The following is an 18,277-nucleotide window of genomic DNA, read 5'->3' as shown; positions in this document are numbered from 1 at the left end:
ACTATTGAATTTTGTATTCTCTCAAATAGCATTAATGGAAAACGTATGTTACCATCATAATACACATATATACATTTAATAATGGTGCGTCTATGCTGCTACTGCTGTTGCCTTTTCATTGAGCCAGTTTCCTAATTTATTTGATCTCATAGCTTAACACCAACGTGCGCCATTGTATGAGCATCACCATGCAAAGCATCGATGACACCGTCCCGAGCAAATATCCAGCTTACGAATCAAACAAGAGAAGACTGTGATAAGAAAACGTCGACGTCGCTCATTTAATTGGCCTATGGAAGAAAGTGAAGCAAGATGCAGCTAAATATCGATAACGCTCTTCTTTTCTTCGAGGACCCTTTGTTCACTTGTGACCTATTTGCTTTTTATTCAATTAAGTCATTAAAGTGGTTAAAATTAATTTAGCTACTATAATACAATACAATTTTATTGTTCGTTTTACTGTAACACCCAAATAAGAACTTCAGATCAGCCCGTTGCTAATGTGATACTGTGGCATCAGCCTTATGAAAACGGTGCTGCGTCAGACTGAGTGTAGACAAGTGGAGGAAAATTACACGCGTGACAAAATCCGTAAAATGTTTGCATTCGGTGCACAGCTTCGGAGAATCGAACACAAAACAAGATCGTTACCCAAAAGTAGCACATGACTAAATATACCTATCATGTTCGACCACAGTTGAATTTTCGATTTTATTCCGGACAGCCATCACGTATTGTACTGACAAAAAGAAGTTTATTTCGAAAGCTTGCTGTAACAATCAATAAGTGGACACCTGCTATACACGATGTAGGGCGCCAACTCAGCTTTTAATTAACAACTAATTGACGCTTCGCATCTCGTATGCATACACACTTTTGGTCTACGTGCCGTGATTCATTAATAGTTACATAAAGCATTTGGCTCAAAGGTAACCAATCCTTGAATGTATCAATTATGTAGTATAATTACGGATAGCTCTGTTTTCACTCCTCATACATGATGAGTCATTCCGCCGCTGGCCTTCAGAAGATGATAATAATAATAACAACGACCTCGTGACACCTCGACGGCTTCGAAGAAGTAAATTTGCTTGACGATTCTTCGTTCTTCCATAGTTCCTTCTTTACGAGAGCCACTAAATGGGCTCTTGAATCCTATTCCATCTAAACATACATTTAATGAATAGTTCTTTATGTTCAATATATATAACAAGTCACTTATGATAATGCAGAACAAAATCATGTATATATATCGGTTTTGAACTCTCTGGAGACGTTAGTCCCACCCTGCGTAGCATTTTCTAGCTGCACTAACAGTGGTGGCAATCGCTTTCGCACATACTTCCACAAACTAAATGCACGTTCGTAGTTTCTTGGGCAAATGTCGTCATTTCAGTCAAGTATTTAGTCTCCAAAGTTTATTGCTCTGCTTTTTGAAAATGAACTACATAGTTCTATCTAGAGAGAACCTAGTTAGAATCAGTACCAACCGCTTGATTTCATTGTAGCACTGGTATGCCCATTAGCGATAATAGAAATCCAATTATTTTTCAGTTGTCGTGAGGCCAACGGAGCATACTACAACTGATGGATTGTTCCTGATCACCATGTTATGAACTGTTATAGATATCAATATAATGTACGAGTGGACTAGCAGGGCGGTATTTTGAACGCCAAAAATATTACATATAGAAAAATTTATAAAATGGTAATCAATATACAATGCTGATATCATATTATAATAAATAAACGTTTTTCCTCTTATAATAGCTTAATTCTTGTTATTAGTAGTAAAAAAGAATTGTTTCATCGGATCGTTTGCACCGACTTTAAAACTTTGTCGCAACTCTCGACATGTATAGGACTTCCTTAACTCCTTCCTCAGCTGCTAATTTTGCCTACTTGGTTCGGCATGCGAGCTTCCCGTTAAGATATCCCTTACAATGCCATCTTCTCTTGACCCATATCTGTCAAAAATACAAGCCTGCAAAGGCTACAACTATAAAACTGTAGTTTTAGCCATTTATGAATGAGAACTCGCAATGCTGAATGGGCAAATCTACAGACGAGTGCAAAAGATTTTAAGATATTAGCGTACTTTGTTCAAAGACTCAGTCAACAAAACGCGTTATGTTAAAGTAAGTAAAATTAAATATATGTTTTGATTGCTTCCATTCAAATGTGACAACGTCCCCGCCATATGGTTTACCAATCGCAGATTCTTTCTGTCACGTCTGCGAGAGAGCTTATAGTGACAGACACACACACACACACATGTTGAAACCATAGGTACTAAACGACTCAGATGAATCAACACATTCGGATTTTTTTGAAAATCTATAGTTTCCAATGAATACGCTCATATCTAGCGATTTATAGGTAGCAGTATCTATTCAAGCCTTACAGACGGACGGTGACTTTTTCGATGATTATTTAAATTGAGCCAATTTCCACCTAGTACATTTTATAGTCACTTTATAGAAGGGTTGAAGACTTCACTTACGACTAAAACATAAATATTCTTCCTTTGCGTAAACACCATTATATTTCGTGCATTCTACAGTGAGGAGTCCAGGATCAGAATCACTAGTATCTGTATGAGGACATGCAAACCTTACCCCACGCACACTCCGAAGAGCTGCTGGGCTCCATGCATTCGTGTTATAGGCTGACTCATTAATAAAATAAATGGTTCAACGTTGCTGAGGTCTTACGCGTACAAAAGCCGTCCCCATGCGTAGAAAGCCTGGCTCATGGATGCCGGATAAAGCGACTTGAAATATTAATTAAGTTGGAAAGGGTGTCTAGGCCAGCCAGTTCTTTCATGAATCAAAATATCATGATCACGTGGTTTTTCCTGATCTCACATAACAAATGTAGATACATATCAATGGATTATGGCCAACAAGCTACGGACAGGACGACGATAGATCAACTTGAAGAAAAACAGCGCAGGTCATCACAGAGTGCAGTCATCGATGGGAGCGCGGTTATTATACCTGACAATCGTAGAGCGCCAAGAAAACACAATTACAGTCGGAAACTCGTTTTACATAAATATCAAGGCATAACTAATTTGACTGTCCACGTCTTTTGTGTAAATTACAGGGTAATAACAATGAATTGTTTTCTATCTTTAACTAGTGCTAATGTATATAAAGCTACGTTTATAGTTACGATAAAAGTAGGTCCTTTATATCACACCGTCCTCTGCTCTAAATACCTCAGTAAGTATATCGAAATGTACTGTCTGAAATTTTACTTTATTCAGAACGTGTACTTTTTCGGACAATTTTGGTAACAACAAGTTGCTGCGAGTACGCCTTAAAACTGTTTATTATTATTATTATTATTATTATTATTATTAGCTTTGTTTGTTAAATATTTGAACGGTATTTGTGTTCTAAAGTATACAAAGCCTTAGCACCTTGCTCTAAAAATGCGTATATACAGTATCTATGGATTAATAAAATGATGGCTCTTGTTTTAAGCTTTCAGGTCGATTTTGTATAAAAGATCCAATCAAGCACATATTACTCTAAAACTTTTCTCAAATCGTTTACGTAAACTCTTAGACGTTCTACAATAATACAGAGTCTATAGTCTCACAATGCCTTGCACAAAATCAGGCCAATTTAGCTAACTCCGTCAAACAAAGAGAACTCTTGGCACTCGACGGCAGCGGACTGCTCGCTTAAACACTCTGAATGACGGCCCTGTATGTTCCAATTAAGATGATTAGTTATGAGATGCCTTTAGAAATACACATAATAGAAATACAATATCACGCTAACAGTTCAAGACTCTATCCCTATATGAAATCTGCAAGCATATAATCGAGCTTCAATGTAGCGTAGGTTAAAAGGTAGCGTCAATTATTTTAAGCGTAATAGGCTAGGTAAAGGGAAGTTTTCTTATTATATTGGACCATAAATCACCCAAGCAACGTTTTACTAGTAAGCGCTTAAACCTGCCCGAGAATGACACTTTTTTTCTTTTGATAAACAGCGTTTCGAAAAGTATACGTCAATCTCAACAGTAATGATCTTTAAGTTTAACAAATACACAATAAAATTATACAAATACACTTCGGGCATTTTGACAATAATAAAAATGCTTAATAACATTAAGCCGGAACATACATTACGGTTGATTTTTCGACTATCGAATTTTAAGTTGGGTTGAAACAAATAAAAATATCGATAATAGTACTAACGCTTATACGTTCGAGCCGTCGTAAAGCGCTCTGCAAGTGGTTGCCACAGCTAAAGGTCTATTCCTTATCTAGAACCGGAAAACTGGGGCCAGCGTGAGACCCACGTAAGTTTTGCTTGCTGAAATTTGCTTTTCTCTCGTACAATCTTCTTGTTACAGAAGGCGCGGACAATAGCGGGTGCTATAACAGGTGCTAGAAAGCCAGCGTTAAAGATACCACGCGTTTGGCACTAGTAAAATGTAGAATTGTATATATTTTTGTTATAAAATATTTAAAGTAAGCTAATGAATATAAAATAAATAAGCAACTATTTTAATATACGGGAGGGCTTAGTGGCTTACAAAAAATAAGAAGGATACACAGTTACAAAAGTTTGTTGACGCTTGTGAGCGCTAGAAAGAGATCATACTAAGAGTGCGTAGTCCTTTAAGACTGCCGAATACTGAGCGACAGAATTCGCAATGCTAGTTTTAATACTGCAGTTTCAATATAGGGACGTCACAGTGTTGTGGAATTAATTATTTACCGTATCAGTGGTACGTACGCACTTATTCTTCTGATATCAAGAAAATAATGGGGATCTCGCGAACCACCCAACCAGAAATGACTCCTCTTCCATAATGAGTTTCATTTACTGATACTCTTTTCCACTATGGTGGCTTACTCAAGGCTTGGAACGAAAATAACCAAGAGGAAAGGAATGTCTGAAAGAAACATTTTTTCAAGAAGGGTCATTTTTCGTCACCACCTAGTACCCATCTTTGAGCCTAGCAACCTTGTTCTGGAGTAGCGGCACATATTTCTTTGACCGCCTGCAGAAGTCTTCTTCAGAAGGTAATAGGGCCGCTAAGCAGACCTTCACAGGTACGTCACGTAATACTCGTCGACTTCAAAAGAGCATTCGACTGTGTTCCGGATAAACTCGTCAAGACGGGTATGCTGTCAAGTGCCCTTGGATTGCTCACAGCAATACTGCAGAAAGACCCTATGTATGTCAATTGATGATGATGTGGCCATAAGAACAGTGATATAGAGCAGACGAGAGAACTCGTTCAGGGAGACAATTTATCTTCGTTGTTATTCTCAATCTTGACGACCAACGACCTCCCTCTACGTAGACACACTTTTCAGTTAACACCTTTCAGCAAAGGAAGATTGTACCTCTCACAAGCTACTCGAATTTTAGCTAGGTACATGAAAAAAGTCGGTTTACAGGTAACCTAGAGATAGCAGGGTATCTGAAAGGAATGAACCTTTTGTAAATCGCTCATCTTCGAGCAGCAAATCGCCACTCATTGAGAGGTTCGCCAGCCTGTGAAAGAACGAGTTTGGAACGTTCTAATGACATCAGTATAGGTTTAGACTGCAAAAGATGCCCTTTCATGCGGTCATCTGAGCTCTTGCCTTGAAGATTACACCACTAGCTTCTACAGCTCGTTGGCAATTTGATCACTACAAAATGCAAGGTAGGTGCCTTAATAGGGTGCAGCTGCCTACTTAAATCATGTTTCCATTCAATCACTGGAACATCGATTCCTGGTCCTTTTTAAGGCAAACGCGGTCATTAGCAAAAAATTCGTCGTCTGGGGAAGAGCGTTATTTTGTAACCAAGACAAATACTGTCATCATCACTATCATCGATCATCATTATCATGGCGGCATGTCTTATAGAAAACGTAATGCTTTCATAAGCCATGCCCTAATTGTGTTTCTGAATTTTGAGTTTGTATGCGTGCTTTATATCACTATCGGGCAGGATCAATTTTGTAAATAGGGCATAGACAGTTCGCACTGCTGTAAACATGTGTACCATTAAAAACCTCTATACGTAGTAAGAAAGTTATGTTTATTGTTCAAATCACTTTAAACTTTGACAAAAATCGGACTAGTTTCTTTAACTGAACTCATTTCATTGGTTTTCAACTGTTTTTCCCCGCCGATTGTTCACTGGCCAAAGAAAGCAAGCCATTTTCGATGGGCCGCACTGCATACAGCTGACGGAAATTATCTGATGAAGAAAACTTTGGCCAGTAGGTCAGACGCTACACAATTCCACAAGAAGTTCCCGAGGTGGCTTTTACGCAATATATGCCACCATTCATCATGATCCGCTTCTTGGGGCAGAGTATGATTTGTGATTTAGATCACGAACTCGAGCCTTAAATCGCTGAAACCTATGTGCAGAAAATTGCAACTGACCACAAACTAGGCCCAACTGCACAAACGCGGTAAGGAAAAACAATACAGAAAAGGACCTTGCCAGGTTTCAGAGCAAACGGCCCAATATTAGATTGTTCCCGTTCCTAATTAATCATTCGCTATGCGATTAGGGGTATATACCGGTAAAAAGCTCTTGCTTCGCTTCACACGCACGTGGCCATTATCCGGTTCGAGACATAGGATTTAAGCCTAACTCCAATTCGAACTCCAAAGATGGATGTGACGACTGGCAAACGGCATTTTCGATCGACTCATCTTGTTCGACTTCCAGCGAAGTTAAAAGGTTGCTGGAACAAGTCGTCATGGATGCTGCACGTAAGGCGAGTATCGGTAAAAGAACGCAATTTGCTCAGTAAACTTCGACCTGTCATGTTTGACGAGCGTCGTTTTAAGCCATTATTTTGAGGGAAAATGGCTGTTAGAACTACTGCCAATGCCCCTTAGCTATGGGTTTTACGAAGCACGTAACAAATTTTCTGGGTTGCTTACACGATTTTTGACGTCGACCAAAAGTCGATACCTCAAACTTAGTTTACGTTCACACGGGCATGCCTATACTTGGGGCCCGAAATTTGGCTGAAGTTTTGCTGATCGCAGCGTTGTAAAGAAAACTAAGAGCTTCCTAACGATATGCAGGGTGTTTCAAAACTTTACGCCAATCTTTAAGGAAATTAGCACTCAACAGAAACAGCATTTTCCCCAATAAGACAATAAAATGTCTATACCGCTAAAAGCTATATGTATCATACGAAAAATGAACTTTTTTCTATTTCGAAAAGGATTTTATCTATTTTTAAATATCTGTAATTGCGTGGCAAGGCCTACCTCGATAAAACGGCCGAAACGTCTTGCATTGATACACGTATTCTAAGGAAGAAAAAACTTTTCTTGATGTAGAGTACCATATTCGCTTTTTCCTTAGAAACAAACTTTTTGTTCTTTGTCGAAGTAAAATGGGAGCAGTAGCTATAGTCTAGTTCAAACGCTGTTGCAATGCAGCAAGAGGATATACAAATATATATATTTCGAGAAAGAGAAGGGGAGGGAGAAAACAGATGGTGTCTTGAGAGTATGTCAGTTTTTGTGAATTAAGTTTTTAAGCATTCCAATTGTTTGTTGGATTCACTTAATGGGTACGTAGTTCGTTGTCACTGTAGTAACATTCTCGATTATCAGACTTTTATAGTTATTAGGAAATCCATGATGACAAAATGTGTTCTTACTTTAGGACGTAGTGAGTACTCTATTCAAAATTTCAATTGATGTAGCGAGGTTTAATCTCGCTACACATCCATAAAATGCTCGCGGATCTTCCCGGTACCGGTTCCTATTATGTAGATTTCTTCAGCGGTTGCTTTATGCCATTCCCTAGTGGCTGGAACATCGGCAGAGTATGTAATCTATGCTTACTACGAACGGAAAAGCAGGCGACTAGAACGCTGTTTGTTACTTGTCTATGCTGCCGTAAACAAAAAGAGGTGGAGCAGACGACAGCCGCTGGGCGCTGATCGGCGTTTGTTGGCTGAACCCTGTGTGTGCATGTCTCTGTGCGCGCGCTGTTGCTTCACAGGTTTTATCGTTCTCGAACAGGAAAGCAATGAGCCCGGTTTGTCCTCTTGCCAATCGTAGACAATAGCGTAGAATAACATATCATGTTTGCTTGTCATCATTAAAATGTTTTATCATTACTCTGACATATAATAGTTTGTATGACTGCAGAAACGGTATCCGGGCGTCAATGTCAAGCAACTTGAAAACGGGGCGTAATAACATTAAAAGGCTATTAGTCAAGGTCGGCCCGCCTGTATATGTATCTATTCACTGAATTAGTGTTTCAATGTACCAATGAGTATATGAGACCAATATCTCCCTGCTCGGTAATATCGATAAAATAGTCATAGCGGAATTGGAAAAACTCGAGTTCCATATTCTAGCGACAAAAAATGCCATCTGGCCATTGTTCTTTTTCCTGCTTCCCTGCCGTGACATGGCGTGTGTAATGTTGACCTTGCCTCTACGCATTATATCCTCATTAAAATATAAAAAAGTCAAAATCCTTGAAGCATACCGACGTCGTCATTATACTGGTCTTGAAAGCTCAGAAAGTAATCAATTCTTGGAAGCCTTTTAAATAGCTTACATGTGACAGGAAATGTAATTCAGTTTCGCCTCTAAATATTGGTAAATGCAGAAAATGTGCCTCCCTAATATATTTTTCTCTCGCTATGTTTCGAATTTTACGTTCGGCACCGCCGTTCGGTATAATTCCGACAGACAGATCTGGACAGGCTGGCTACCGGCACGAAACGATGCCCGGGTTCGAATCTAGGCTATAACAAGTTCCCAAGGTTACCAAGCAAAAACGTTACTCGCTAGCCCATCTCGGGGGCTGATAAGGTCCTTTCAATATGAAACAAAGTGTTTCTTCACTCGGTTTCGGACCCAAACTAAGTCACTGTTTTTTATGAAGTTGTCTCAACGGTTGACTTGATTCGAATTTAGATCGTGCTCCTAATACTCGCAGTCGTATCTATATATGTTACCCACAAAGCTATTGCATGGAATTTACCTAGACGAATGCACCATCCGGCCAAAGATCGGCTTATAACTTATTACTAGCCGTCCATCCCCAAGGAATTGCTGGCCCGTTATGGTCTGTCATATACGTATTTTTTGTTCGTAGGGTCGCTGTGTATTTCAAGATTCACGTTTCCACGCTCGCTTGATTTGCCTGCTGTTATTTCTTCTGAATTATCTCAATTATAGCTAGTGTTTCGAAGCATACTATATCATAGTAGGTTAGCTAAAATCCTGCCCATAAAAGCCTGCTTCGTCACAAGGAGCCAATGTATACCATGTTTTGATTTTATTGCATTTACTATTACTTAATTAGCATATTAAATAATGCAGTCATGTAGAAAATCTTTTAGTAACATAAAAATAATAAATAACATACGTCAACGAATAACTAAAAGATCCACGATGCGTACCTCAGCTAGATACTGAAAGAACTACTGCGTACCAAAAAAGTAAAAAACACAAATGAAATATAGTGTCCATGGCTTTGTACGTATTGCTTGATGTAAAAACTCGAACACTGTTAAGTTAATTGTTATCTATAAAAAAAAAAAAAAGTGGCAATTATCATCATCAAAATAAAGAGAAATACCATTTGAATTTCCTATGAAAATAGCTATAATAACATTGAAGTCTGCTGTGGATGCTGTGTAAATGGTTAACAATTTATTTTGCATAAAGCAGCGCAAGCTGCTAATGTTCTGGCAGGACAAGAATGCCCCCTTTCCCCGTTTCATATGCTGAGGAATGTCGGTTGACACGCGCATTGTATGAGCGCTTCAATGACGTGGCCTATATCGCGCTTTAATTAGTTCATACGTCACTGACCGCGTCTGGTCTACTGGGTGACAGTATTTTTCTACTTGACAGTGCCACCCTAACATCTTTTGCCATTCAGAGATTTTTAGGGATAGTTAGGAAGATAAACACGGAAATTATGTTGTTTTTAATAATTACGCTTGTACCGCGGATTTAATAAATGCTAAGGATGCAGTTGTAGTGCGCCATCATTGATGAAACAAATGTGATAAAATGAGGTGAGACAGTCTGGTAAAGCAAATGTGCCGCGGCGACTATGCCTAAGAATAATTCAACACTTTTGGTAAAATATCTTCTACGGCTGTCCAGAGTTTTTTTTTTCTGTTTCCCGACAGCTAGAGTTATTTTTAAACTTCCAAGTAATTTTAATGTATCGAGGATCATCTTTTCATAAAGGACAGAGTGACCATATTTATCTGAAACGTTCTTAACTTTTTTTTTTTTTGCTGCTAAAAGTGCTGTATACAATTGGCGGCTATTTTATATAAGTTATGTTTGTTTAATCTGGATTTCAATTAAGGAATTAATCACCTTGGGCATCTGGGTGAAAAAGCTGTGTTCATAAACAAAATATACTTCTACGACAGTGCCTTCTTTATTAGGTGTCATCTAGAATTTTTTTGAAAGGTAGCAGTTACACGATAGTCCGCTGTCGATGATGCATTTGAAACTTCGTAATCGGCAATGGCCACGCCACTATACGATTTACATAAAGGGAGTTCACTCATGCAGCTGAGAGTAAGGATTTATAAGGATTCAGGATGCGGGAACGATGGGCCGGGTCGACGACGCCGCAGGAGGGCGGATTCAGCTGGCCCTCGTCCAAAAGGAGAAGAATAAAGGTGCCAGCCAGATTTACGGGTCAAACTGCGAAAGGCAACTAGACGTACATAGAAACGGCCGCAACTAGAAAGGTGGAGGTACGGGGTACATTCAATAAACAGTAATGTAAAATCCAAACGAAAAAGTTCAAAATATTAGCCTCGCCAATGTCACTGATACATAAAGTGTTCTTAAAAATCATCAGAACAGCGAAATGTAGAGGTCTTAGATACTAATGATCTTGTCGAACGTAGACACTGGAATCACTATAACATGTTTATCGTTTTCTTCGCGCTATAATTTTTTAACACAATTTTTGAATGATCATTTTTGTACACTGATAAAATTGAGAATAAAATTAATAATAATTGCAACGAGCCTTAATATGGTTAGTAAATGGTAGGAACTCGAAGGTATGGTGTCAGTGGTACACTGGCTTTTCCTATAAAGAGCTTAACTTGATTGTTTCCACACTAATTTTCAACTGAGGCGCACTTCTTGAAATCGGCCTGTACTTAATACGCGTATGTTTTCTTAAAAGATATTTCTTTACCACTTATCCTATGGCAAGTGAGATTTTTGAACATTAATTAAGAAGTAAAGAAGATTTATTCCCATTTATTTACTATTTTGTAAATTAAAGTATCACCAGTCCTGTTGCCATGACGAGAAAATCTCTGAGGCGCTCGAAAAATAGTCATAGACTACAAAATTCAAACATTTGAATAATGGGTTCGCTCGTGTATATAAGGCGGCCCTTTCTATTGGCTCGGTTGGTATTCCTTGAGTCTGGGACAGGTAGACTGTCATAAACAAAATAATTAAAATCGAATTGAGCTATGCTCCATGATTTTCGCTCCTATAGCTCTCAGCCTGAAGCCACGCGATGCAATAGAGGCACTCTTGCATCGTAGACAACAATTTAAGACTTGGTCAATAGCTGTGGATACACAGTTCTATCAGTACAGGGAATGAAACGAATAAAAAACTTACCAAACGAACTAAGGAAGTTGAACAGGCCCTAGCAATTATCAGAAATCAGGCGGTTTCAGTTTTTCACGGCCTTCAGACATGGACAATGTAAATCGAAATTTATAAGCCTGCGCACGAATATCTGTTTGAGAAATTATGAACGACAATCCTTGAACTGGCATTGCTTCTGAAGCGGTTTGGGACGCCCAGGACGAGAACCCTGTTCCAGCTGATAACGAACCCATCTACACCACCAGCTCAATGAAGATAGAAACGAGGAAAACTAAAATGTTCGAAATACTTCAGTGTTCGAACCGATGAGAAAAGTAACTTTCTATATAGTTGTCCCGAGTAATATAATATTTCCCATTAAGAAAAATCAAATCGATGGTCTTAACAATAAATTTAAATAAAAGTTTATAATGCTGTAATATTAAGAACGCATAATTTACTAAATTACTGCGTCACATATCCACGGTTGTTTTTTTCAAGATGAACAAACACACCGACCCGAGTTCGTATGGTGTTTCTTGGCTCATAGGAATTTCCAAATGCTAAATACGATCATATTCAATCATATCAATACGAAACCAGAACAAAAATTTCACCGTTGCACTTAGATCCGCACGGAGTCGCCCAAGCAAAAAGTCTCACAAAGCTAGTATATCCTCATCACTATTTACTATGACCGTCCTTATAATAAGAATATTGTAAGAACTTTGAAGACTTGCAGTTAACCTAGCTCCGTATTAGATTAGAAACAACTGATTCTCAAACCTAAATGATTACAAATTTTAAATTACAAAAAAAAACGATATATACCTTATATCGATTTATTGCGCTGAATGAACGTATATATTGTTGACTCCTTTCGATATGTCTCCGGTAGTCAATCATCAGTAAAATAAGGTTTATTCCTTTAGCGATGGCAGACTATTTATTTTTTTGTTTCCGCAATATAGACGCTGTCTGATCGGCCTACAGTTCTGAAGCGGTATAATTTCTCGTGTGGTATTGGGAAGTACTGAATTATATTGTCCAAGTAAATTTGGCTAATATTGATATTTATCTAGGCCAACAATGGAAATGCACGTATACAAGGTGAACATACAAAACCAGTCACTCTGATTGTCTCTGTTTTTCCGCTTGCCAGGTCCTGACCGAAACCCAATCATTTTTTTGTAGTAGCCAGTGCCCCCTTTCTTCTGAAGCTTCTTAAAGCGGTACGCAAATAGGCAAACTGAACATTGCTGTTCCCTGGATTCCGAATCGTCGCTTTATGTGATGAACTTTTATCTCACGTCGCCTTAAGTAATCAAAGATCTACTTGGCGTAATCAAGTATTTTTTTTTCCTAGATCAGCCGTTTTTCTATGAACTTCAAGCGTGGGTAATGTCTGGTTGCTTTCGACGTCGTTTCTAGCCTTACTTGTCTCTACCCACTTAAATTTATATTAGCCCTCCTAGCCTACGACATTTGCCGAATGTTTCATGAAGTCCTTTATGCTGCTGTGTCCTTACCTACAATTCAGCGTTCTGCAATACGTTTCGTTGCTTCTGTCTTGTTTACTCTCGTGGCTCCTCTCAACACCCTTTTCTTCTATTTTAATATTAATTGAACTAGCTATGTTTATTTGGGTGTTATTATTTGTATTCAATATTTCATAGAAGCAAAGCTCAGCCCTATTTTCGTCCTTAACAATTCGCTCCTCAATCTAAAAAGAGTGTCCCTATTAAACTCAGGCAAAAGATTCACACCGAAGCCCGGGCTAACTTACTTTCAAACGATTTAACTTTATTCAAATTTGGATAAAATTTGAATGATTAACACTACAAACGATAATCAGAATCGAACACGCTCCATGAAAACTTGCCCTTCGCATTTAATTATAAATCATTAAATCCGAAAAAAGAACCAAATGTGCCTGATGTGTTGCAGAAGTTAAATCCTAAAAATGTTTTCAGTCATCAGTGATATACACATATCCTTACAATACACATGTAAATAAAAACCAAAAACAGTAGTAAAAACGTAAGTACCAAAGTAAGATTAAAACATCCTAATAGTACCTGTCTGTCATTTTTGTCACTCACGATCGTTTAACGATTTTGTCCCAGTTGAGTTTTTACCATTCGCTTCTAGGCCTAGGATAGTCATATAACTTGTTCACTACATAAAGAAAAGAGTCTTGAAAAAAAAACCATACATATATCAATCAAATAGGTTGGCTGTAATATGGTGACTGCATAGCGAGACGGTATATCTGTTAAAAAGAGATCATTGTAATAGTCTAAACTGTATAGTCCAGCTGAGAAAAGTATTTGCGTTAAGAAAATGAAGTTTCGTAAATTGTTGCGGGAAGACTCGATCAAACAAATTGCGGACCGAAGACGCAAATATTCTTTTTTCAAGTTATTGTCAATGACTGTTACATCTATTTTCGCTTTCAGCTTAGATCAGTCAATCCTTAGTGGTCATCTATAATATATATATATATACTATCATCGTTCACGTTCACAACGTCTCTACAACGCATTCCCTCCTTTTCCCTGTTGGATTGCATGAAATAGGCAACATTAGACAAGTTTACTTCTGCACTTTTAGCACGACTACTCTTGTTATCTGGATCAGCATCATCATTACTGTTGCGCCTACATCTGGGTGTAAGTGAAGAGAGATACTCAGTCAAGTTTAATTTTCTTCCTAATAAAACTCCTCTTATAGTCATCGGTGTATCCTCTTGTAATGCGCACCGGAGCGCAAGTTACTGTACAGAACAACGTTCTCTTCTTCATAATAAACTATTCATTGGACGGAAGACTCATACCGCCTTCGCGTCATTACATTGTATAACCAGACAACTGGCTATTAACATTTTCTACCACTATCAGTTTGTTGTTGACGGCGGCACTGGCACCCCCCGGGGGCGGTTCTCGTATCACGATTGAGAGCAACTCTATGAAAACAATACGTAGCAATTAGTCACACTATGACTGCTATTAGACAATACTATTACAGTCACAACTGGTCGCACGGCAGGCGAAACAGAGCTATATACAAACTCGATGGAAACACACATTCGTCGGTACTGGATTTACATTGTCGTTGAAAGAGCAATGCGGTAATATAGAGCGCTTGCAAACGCATCTTCCAACATTCCGTCCTGGGCAGCTGGCTCTCAGGTCGTCCTAGAACAGCTTTCTCCATATGCCACGAATGCTTGACACAGTTTCCTACAATAACTTTAGCACGTGACAGCTCATATCTTTCGTTCTGTCACCTTTCAATTCTCACTGGTTGTGCTCGAACGGCGGAACTCCTTTCGTCGGTTTCACCATCGGCGATCTATACATTATACATATCCGCTCCAAAAATTGGTAGGCTTCTCTACTGCAAATACTAATGCCGACCTATTTCTCCTTATGGGCTTTGGAGGTCTCTTTGGGCTTCTTGTACGCACGCCTCTTGTCAAATAGCTGCCTATGAATAGATCGACTCGCTTTAGCTATCCAAGCTATTTAATCGATTGTAGAAAAATGAGTTGTTTTTATTTCGTTTGACAACCGCTCCGTCCTGGTGCTGTCCATTCTTCCCATTGCCCTGATTCCAGTGCTCGATATCATCGTCCAGACTGGCAAGTTGGTACAGCGAGCGGTCTGGTTTATCCAGATACTTCTCGCCTCGCACAGAGGTCACATAACTGAAACCAGTAATTACAGCCAATAATGTTAGAATTGAAGGCGCGGTGTATCTCTATTTCCGACATAGGGCAAGGTAAAGAAACACTTAGATATGGAACTCACTTATTTGTTAAGGTCATCCACAAGGGTGTACATCCCTATAGGAAGTGAGGGAAGCATATAGTTAACGTCCGACAATTTTTCAACTGAAGCTCAGACCGACATTGTTGCTGTTTTCAGTGCAAAATATTGTGAACGTATACATAAAACTGTATACGTCTCGCGTCGTGTTACAGATGAAGTTTACCTTTCCAAATAAATATCGCGAGATAAATTTCGACTTGAAAAAAATGTCGTGTGCGAGGGAGCTCGATCGCCATAGTGTTAGCTGAGAATCGTACGAAGGCTTCAGAAAAGGAATCCCGTTCAATTAATGCTAAATGAATGAATATTTGACATAAGGCCCTATCTGATTAGAACTAATCCGACGAAATGGCGTTAAATGGGGCGCGGCACATTTCCATTGAGTAATGTATTGTAGACTCAGAGAATAACGTTCTGTGTGTCTAAATATATTCTTGACCGAAAGCACTTTCCCAGAGAAGCCACTTCTCATCCCTTCGAACAGAAGGCTATTTTCGCAAAAGTCCGGGTAAAAGCTTTCGCTCATACTTACCACAGTGCAACAAAATTAACTGAGCAAAGAAAAATGACTCCAAGTATGATGTACATCAGCGCCATGGGCGATGAGCTGCGGGTAAATGCCGACACGAGTTCAGGAATAATCATTTCGCCAACCGCTGCACTCAGAATGAGCAAAGCCGACAAACGGTTGGTAACTTGCGTGCAGCGTTCCAACCAGATGAACAACGTTGGGATAATTGATGCCATCCCGGTGGCTAGAATAATGACTCCTGCTACAAGTAGTCCAGATTGTTGTGCACCCAATACCAAAATAAGTGCCGCACTGAGACAAAGGAGAAGGTCTGTGATTAGCATAGTGCGGTACGAAGCTTTCATCGAAATGAAGATAGACACGCCCCGTGCTAAGGCAAAACTACCCCAAAACACGTAAACTAGTTGTTCCCCGGTGATCAGTCCAGTTACTAAAGGTCCACGCTTCAACAGCGGCTTTAATGTCTCGCCTACGGCTACCTCGATGCCCATATAAAGAAAGAAGAACGAGCACATGAGAATTATGAGCGGAAGACGCATCAGTGAAGCCTGAGCGACGTGCGCATCGTCGAGTTCTTCTTCTTGCTTGGAGCGGCCCTCTCGCGGGTTCATGCAAAGAAAGATCAAAAATATTACAGACACAACCAGAACATACGCCGCCAATATTCCGTACGCAATTTCGAATTTGTCCGACTCTTGGATTTTCTTTTTTGTTGCCTCGATCCATGACACTTGTTCTGCATTGTCAGGTAGCACTTTCTTCATACTGTGATGTTTCTTTGTAGTATTAAAGGAAGCTTCCGAGAGAACAGCAGTCACTTTTACAGTTTCTTGAGTAGGCACCGTTGAAGAAGTAGCTTTTGTTGTCGATTCTCTTTCCGGCTCATTGGCTTGATGGAGCACCTTCAACGAATCGTTGAGTCTCCAAGCTCCCTCTGACGGCGACACCCTTCCATTTAATTGTGCCGTACTTTTACCAACAGGAGTTGTAGACGAGGGTGGCACAGACGCTGCTCCGGTTGGAAGAATGCTAGCGATAGCCGGACTTAAGGTGCTGCTCGTTGAGATCTCATTTGTCGAAGGCGTCACAGTTTTTTCGATGGTACTGCCTTTATTGCCGAACGAACAGTTTGTGACGCCTATTGTTGCTTGCACTGAAGCCGGCGGCGGTGGACTAGCTAATTCATTCGTTATAGATGTCGGCGTTGTCTTCGTCTCTGGCTTTCCCATAATGTATCGTTGTGATACTGCATTTGCTCTAGTCGCCTCCGTTGGTGCACTAAGGACAACGGGCGTAGAAGTACTGTTCATGTTGATACTTGTAGTAGCGTTTGCTGCAGTAGTTGACGTCATCGAATTCATTGTCAAATTGGTTGTCGTCGTCACCGCGTGGGGGCCAGGACGCTCCCATACATCGAACTGTTTCTCCCCGTTAGCATACAAGGGCTTTTTCGGCGGCAATTTAGTCGTTGTGGCAGACGGTGGCGTCGTCGAGGTGTTCATATTTAGGAAACCCAGCCGAGTCGTTCTAGTGATATTCCTATTTAGTAGCGGTTGTTGGGTCGAAACGTTGTGAGCAATTTGGGTCAGATCCCGTTTTACCTTTTGACCGTAGGGATTGCCAGGAAATCGGGGACTCATTGGTGGCAGGAGATTGCGGGTTTCGTTAAACAAACCCCGTGCACCGATTTGATTGTAAGATCCGACAAAAGGCTGAGCAACCAGGGGGGCAACAAGTGCGCCTAATCCAAAGCAAAAGTGCATTGTCTGCATAAATGGTGCGCTTTTTCGGCCCCAGAGATCAAGCAGCCAAACGTTGCCGCCAGTGTCTAAAAGGCCCATGGTGACCCCCGTTACGCACGTGCATGCCATGAGGGTAGCTAGGACGCGACAAAATGGCATCACGAGGACGCCGATTGCTGTGGCCAAAAGTGCGAGAAAGAGTAGAAATTGTCGATTGTAGCAGTTAAATAGGAAACCGCCCGCGAAGCAGCCCACGACATAACCTCCATAACGTGCTCTATAAATGTTCCCGATACTATCTTCACTCGTACTCGTGCGGTACTGGAGATCTGTAATCGTTGCTGTCGGCATAACAAAGCAAAGACCCTGCAAAAAGACGCTTTTGTTAGTAGGTTGTTTGCTGACACACAAATTTTGAATCAGCAACAGTTGGGTACGGTAGTTAACCGCCGTATAAACTACATCAATGAAGATCATGGCAATCAATAAATTGAAAACATGTTCTAAGATAAAACTGTATTTAGTATGTTTCATGTGGAAGAAATTTTATATA

At 39.8% G+C, this 18,277-nt stretch overlaps 1 protein-coding gene and 2 long non-coding RNA genes across 4 annotated transcripts in view; 1 reads left to right on the top strand and 2 right to left on the bottom strand.

Annotated features, from left to right (window-relative positions):
* The window catches only part of LOC147757766 (uncharacterized), an 11,195-nt gene extending 3,183 nt beyond the window's left edge, over positions 1 to 8,012 (bottom strand). Inside the window, exon 1 of the long non-coding RNA XR_015321279.1 lies at positions 7,660 to 8,012. This is a non-coding gene — a long non-coding RNA (uncharacterized LOC147757766). The remainder of the gene's footprint in view (positions 1 to 7,659) is intronic.
* Positions 8,013 to 8,908: 896 nt separating this feature from the next.
* Positions 8,909 to 11,032, top strand: LOC147757765 (uncharacterized). The gene is made up of 2 exons (XR_015321263.1): positions 8,909 to 10,050; positions 10,353 to 11,032. It is a non-coding gene; the product is annotated as an uncharacterized LOC147757765 (long non-coding RNA).
* Positions 11,033 to 13,399: 2,367 nt separating this feature from the next.
* LOC111245243 (uncharacterized) overlaps positions 13,400 to 18,277 on the bottom strand; it is a 6,156-nt gene continuing 1,278 nt past the window's right edge. The window contains exons 2-3 of one of the 2 annotated variants that reach the window (XM_022793345.2): positions 16,637 to 18,090; positions 13,400 to 15,326 (exon numbers count right to left, since the gene is read on the bottom strand). In XM_022793345.2, coding sequence (XP_022649080.1) covers positions 15,128 to 15,326; positions 16,637 to 18,090 — 1,653 coding nt within the window. In that variant the 3' untranslated portion in view covers positions 13,400 to 15,127. Of the gene's footprint in view, positions 15,327 to 15,982; positions 18,091 to 18,277 lie in introns of both variants that reach the window. The other variant, XM_022793344.2, reaches the window with a different exon arrangement.

The sequence above is a fragment of the Varroa destructor genome, unplaced genomic scaffold (assembly GCF_002443255.2).
Source record: "Varroa destructor unplaced genomic scaffold, Vdes_3.0 BEIS01000002.1, whole genome shotgun sequence".
In the NCBI taxonomy this organism is placed as follows: Eukaryota; Metazoa; Arthropoda; class Arachnida; order Mesostigmata; family Varroidae; genus Varroa; species Varroa destructor.
The sequence above is the reverse complement of the archived record's forward strand: the minus strand, read 5'-3'. Positions and strand labels throughout refer to the sequence as shown.